At 39.3% G+C, this 5508-nt stretch overlaps 1 protein-coding gene across 3 annotated transcripts; it reads left to right on the top strand.

Annotated features, from left to right (window-relative positions):
• The first annotated feature begins 904 nt into the window (after window positions 1–904).
• Window positions 905–4440, top strand: LOC102721710 (translation initiation factor IF3-4, chloroplastic-like). Of its 3 annotated transcripts, none has more exons than XM_015833384.2 (10): window positions 905–1263; window positions 1488–1527; window positions 1615–1674; window positions 2039–2100; window positions 2594–2649; window positions 2736–2769; window positions 3091–3163; window positions 3243–3335; window positions 3518–3794; window positions 3853–4440. In XM_015833384.2, exons 1-9 carry the CDS (start codon window positions 992–994, stop codon window positions 3749–3751), a joined length of 924 nt encoding a protein of 307 aa, XP_015688870.2. In that variant the 5' UTR covers window positions 905–991; the 3' UTR covers window positions 3752–3794; window positions 3853–4440. The 3 variants fall into 3 exon arrangements, with proteins under 3 accessions (XP_015688870.2, XP_015688869.2, XP_040377436.1); XM_015833383.2 differs by having other exon boundaries at window positions 3850–4440; XM_040521502.1 differs by having other exon boundaries at window positions 906–1263; window positions 3880–4440.
• The last annotated feature ends 1068 nt before the right edge of the window (window positions 4441–5508 follow it).

Raw genomic sequence — 5508 nt, 5'->3', positions numbered from 1 at the left:
ACGCACTATTTAGATTCCCTTTTAATCCAAATTTTTAGCTCATATGATTTATAAACTAGTGGCATTTAATCTTTTAAGTTTAATGGCGGGATCCTATCTCTACTTTAAATAAACAAAAATGTTACTCGAACCTATTTTATGGCTTAACTGTGAAACAGTGGCTTATGGATTTAAAATAAGTTCAGTGAAAATGTTGTCCGTTTGTTTAGGCTTATGTTTGTGGCTTATAAGGTTGTGTTATTTCTCTAAATAAAAGATAAAATATCATCTGATTTTTATAGCTATTTAATGCTATAAATGATAGAATTAAATACTACAAAATTAAAAATATAGTTTAGAAAAATAAGACATACAACCTCCGTACCAAAATAAACGAATTTTTACGTTTTTTTTAGAATTTTTGACTCTTTGTCTTATTTGAAAATTTTTATGATTAAAATTTTTATTGTTACTGCATGATAAAACTATGTGTGACTAATTTTTTTCAATTTTTTAATAAATTTTCAAATAAGATGAATGGTCAAACGTTCAGCCTAAAAACCCATAAATCTTTTTTGGGACGGAGTAGTAAACCTTTATTAAAAAATAACCAAAATCTGCGGAGGAAATGAGCCGAGCAAAGGCGTTTCAAATAAACAGACCGGTATGCAGTTGTTGGGCCTAGTTACACATCTCACGATCCTTCTCCTCTTGGGCCTTAAGCCCAGTAGCCCACCTGAAATGAGACGGCCCAACACATAGCCGGCCGAACCAAATGGCCCATCAAATTATGGGCCGGTTTCCCTTTTGGTCTTTCGGCCCAACTCAAAACGGGAGATGAGCCCGCCGGCCCATCTGCCTCGTCGCGCTCGGCCAAACCCCCCGAGCCGTCAGGTTTGAGGCGATTCGCGACCTCCACTCGTTTTCCTACTCCGCGCGGCAAAAAACCACCGGAGAGCGGAGCAGATAAGGCCGCCGCGCGCACCCGCCCCCGACCCGCCGCCCGCCGGCCATGGTGGTCGGCATCGCCGCCGGCCTCGCCCTCGCGCCAGGCGTGCCCCGCGCCGTTTCCTGCGGCGGCCACGCCTCGGCGCGTTCCCCGTCGGCGCGGTTCCTGGCCAGGCGGCCGCGGCTGGTGGTGGTGGCGCGGTACTCCTCCTCCTCGTACGAGAGCGACGAGGAGGAGGAGGAGGAGGGGTTCGGCGGCGGAGGAGGTGGGTGGGGGAGGAGGGACCGCGGCCCCGACCCTGACTACGACCCCGCCCTCGACATCGAGCGTATCGAGTACGGATGTCATCTTCCTCTCTCACTCGCTCGCTCCTGGTTCTGCATTAAGTGCCATGGAATTCGAGAATTTGTGCCCAAAACTGCAATTGCATACGATGGAACAGAAATCCCATTGGATTGGGGGGAAACACACGCGAGCATGAATGTCATATGCTTAGTTACTGACCTGGCGTGTTCGTTTTGTTTCGCCGTAAACGTTCTAAGCTACTTCGCTTTGTCAGGTCTTCAACGGTTAGGCTATTGGATGAACAGAAAAGAATGGTACGGAACATATCCTGATGATTTCCAACTATGCCGCATTTGCCTGTGTCTGTTTGCATCATATGCTCTTCATTGTTCCTCCGACAGGTTGGCGTGGTATCTGTAAGTGAAGCAGTGCGGATTGCTGATGAAAATGATCTTATACTGGTATGCTAATTGTCTTATATGTTCTACTGTGATGCTAATTGTCTTATATATATATATATATAGCATTATTAACTGAATGATTAATGAAGGAGTACTTAAAATATTCACTTTGCAGTAGGAAAATGCATAATTTGGTAGTGCGCTGGTGACAAAAAAGAACCTGCTAGTTTTGTCAGTTGTCACCATTGGGTTAAGACGCCTAATTGCTTAAATAAGAAAGATAACCACATAGTGATTGCTAATTTGCAGTGGTTACCAGCTGCTAAATAAGGGTTTTCCCATCTTTTGCTTGACACATCTTAGTTAGGTCACAGTTATTTGAGCAACACTTCACTAATGAGTATTACTTTTTTTTTTATTTCAGGCAATATTATCACTAGATGGAGATCCTCCAGTGCTCCGACTATTTGATGAGAAAGATTACAAGTATGCTGCAATTAATACCAAACCAATTTGTCTTCTGGGACAGACAATTTTTTACTTCATATCACCAAAATGTCAATGCCAATGTATGTTAAAATTCACTTTAAAAAACATTATATGTTGCTCAAGACATAAACCATCATCTAACCTCGGCAAGTTTCTCCTTATGGTGCCAAGGTACAAGACATAAGAAAACTGACTATTAACTCAGTAATTATTCAGCAGCGATGTACACTGTCCTGTGACTCCTACCCAGTCTCTTGGAATCATTGCCTTCTATCATTGTCACATATTTACCATGGAGCCCATCATGTTATTGTCCATTATATTGGCAGATAATGTAGCTGTCATGTGTTGGAATGCTGATTAACTTTTGTATTAGCAAGCTTGTCCCTTTCGCTCTAGATCACTGGCTTGCATGGTCCTCTGCTATGCTCATTCAGATTTATTTCATCTAGAACAATTGTTTGAGTGTCTTTTTTATTATGTTGTACAGAAAGCACAAGTACGAACAACAGAAGAAGAAAAGAACTCAGCAGAAAAGATCTGTTGGTAAACTTTTCTAATCTGAGGTTTTGTTTACAGGAATTGTTGGTAATGATGTAAATGTGATGACTTTTGATGTTTATTCTTTGCAGCAAAACGCATGGGCTTGAAAGAGCTGAAAATGGGGTAGGATCACAATTTCTTTTAACAAGTTACATGAGCTAATAAGTGGCATGTTTGTTCCCATCGATAAGTTGTGCCTTCACTTCATTGTGTATGCTCTTGGAGAAAACGAGTGAATCAAATTGAACAGTACGGAACTGCTTGAATAATGGATGGAGTTGTCTGCAGCTCATGTGAGCTACTCACGAAAACAGTGTGATGCGGATTTTGTTGGCATTAACCATGATTTGTTTGTGCGATTGCATCAGAAGACTACTATAATATCTTCTATATATGTTTATGAGTTGATGTGCTGATGTTGGGCTATCTATTTATTTTTGTCAGGTATAACATTGACATTCATGATTACAGTGTGAGGCTTAAAGCAGCAAGGAAGTTTCTTAAAGCTGGTGACAAAGTGATAAGATTATCCTCTTTTGCTTCCTTTTTTTGGTAAGTATAGCACTGCAATTTATCGCTTGAGACTACTGTTTCAGGTCAAGATAATGGTGAACTTGAAAGGCCGGGAAAATTTGTATAAAAAGCAAGCTATTGAACTTATTAGGCGGTTCCAGAATGATGTTGGTGAGGTAATTTGGATTTACTTTGTTTTCCTTCGTGGAACAAGATTAAAAATATGTCTCTTGTTGCTTGCAGTTAGCTCGTGTCTCAAATGGTTTTTGTTTACACTTTTCGCAATAGTGCTTATTGCTATCCAATTCAGCAGAATCAACTAGGCATAACATATTTAATTTTTGTTGCCATATTTCAGATGGCAACAGAAGAAAGTAAAAATTTTATGGAAAGGAATATATATGTTGTTCTTGTGCCCAACAAGGCAGCTATACAAAAAGAACAGGATGAGCTGAACAAAAAGGATATCGCGATAGAAGATTCCGACCAATCACAGGACCAACCAGAGGAGACTTCTCAGGAGAGTAAACCCGTGCCAGAACAAACGGAGGAAAGCAAGGAGTCTGAGGCTGAAGTCTCAGCAAATGTTTGATTGTGCCGTAAAGTGCTAGGATGTCTTTGTTGATTTTCTTAAGGTATGGTATGTCCATTTTTTTCAGTCAACAGTAACAGTCCTAACTTTCTCATTAGTAGTTTATCTACTGTCCTGATGCCATGCAGGTACAGTTAATGCAGTTGCTGCCGTTCTTGTAAATGCAAGGCTGGGGCTGTTGTAGTAGTACCCAACGCATGTAGATTTGCCCGGACGGTCAGAGTCAGACAGAACAAGGATCAATGCTGTCAAGAAGAGAAGCTGAAAGCCGTCATTGTAGCGGTCCAGAATGATACTTCCCCGAGCCGTAAAACATCATGAATTGCACAGATGAAGCTGGCTGCGAATCGTGCCACTGGAATCATGAAATCAATACCAGGTTGCTTGTAGCTCTACCTCGCAGAGCTGTGTAGTTGATATTTTGATCACACGATTTTGTTTGTACGTTTGCTTCGTTTCCAGTATTGCTGTAGAGTTACTGGAAGATTAATTTTTCCAGTATTGAAATGCTTACTTCGGATTCCGACCTTTGCCTACAACAAGAGCCTGATAAGGGATGACACTCCATTTTTCTATGCATGAGAAGTACCAACCTCTTTCTGTTTTGAACTGACTGTCACGAGTCAAGAATCTTATGTTGCTACTCCCTCAGTCGCAGATTGTAATAGATTTTGACTTTCTGTTTATAATCTTTGACTATTCGTCTTATTTAAAAAATTTAAAAATATTATTTATTTTTTATTTTCTTTATTATTAAAAGTAGTTTAATTATTACTTATAAATTTTTATATTTACACTAAATTTTTAAATAAAATGAATGGTCAAAAAATATAAGTGAATAGTCAGAATCCTCTGTATTATGGGATAGAGATAGTACCTTTTTAGGGGCATTTAATTTTTCCACTCTTAGAAATGACACATAACATATTTGTCATCCGCTGTTTATGACATGTGAGCCCTCATATGTCTATGACATATGAGCTCAGTGGCAAATATGTTAGCACCAATTCTAAGAGTGGCAAAAAGTTAATTATCCCACCTTTTTAGTTTCAACTGAGCATTTTTTATAGAATTCTAGTACCGTATTCAGGAGGGTAGCATGATAGCCACCACGGACCAAAATATTTTTAAATAATAAAAAGAACCACTCATCTCCACGACAGCATCATCGTTATGAATGATACCATAAAACAGCTAAAGACCAAAGAAGGCCAATGTGCTGCTATCATCGTGCGCCCCACACACCTCCCAAAGGGGGTAAAAAAGATTTGCAAAGAAAACCGAAATTAAAAAGGAGTTAGCCATCAACCTAAGCAATGCAGCAGAATGACCTGGTGAATTTTTTTGGGGACAGAAGAATTATGTTCAGCAATCAACATCAATCGTACTAATAAATGCAGCAAGGATGGATGCTAATGTGCCTCCATGTGCACCACCAGAAGCTAAGAAAGCTAAGGTAGCATAGATTATGTCCACAAAACAAGTCCCACTGTCACGTACTGAGTTTTACCTAAGCCTAAAAATAATTAAACAATGCGTTAAAAATAATTTGTTTATTTAAAGGTCGAGACAAAACTCAGTGTAAATTAATTAAATTAATTGGAAGCTTTTCGGATATTCTAAAATGTCTCGAAAGCATTTTAAATTATTAACAGGATTTATATTTGAATTACAGTCAATAAAATTTGCTCAAATAAACTTAATAAAAATTGGCAAAATTGGAGGCAATTTCTTTTTTTTCTTCCTTCCTTTTCTTT

The sequence above is a fragment of the Oryza brachyantha genome, chromosome 2 (genome assembly GCF_000231095.2).
Source record: "Oryza brachyantha chromosome 2, ObraRS2, whole genome shotgun sequence".
Classification (NCBI taxonomy): Eukaryota; Viridiplantae; Streptophyta; class Magnoliopsida; order Poales; family Poaceae; genus Oryza; species Oryza brachyantha.
Note: the sequence above shows the minus strand (reverse complement) of the source record. Positions and strands in the feature narration are given on the sequence as shown.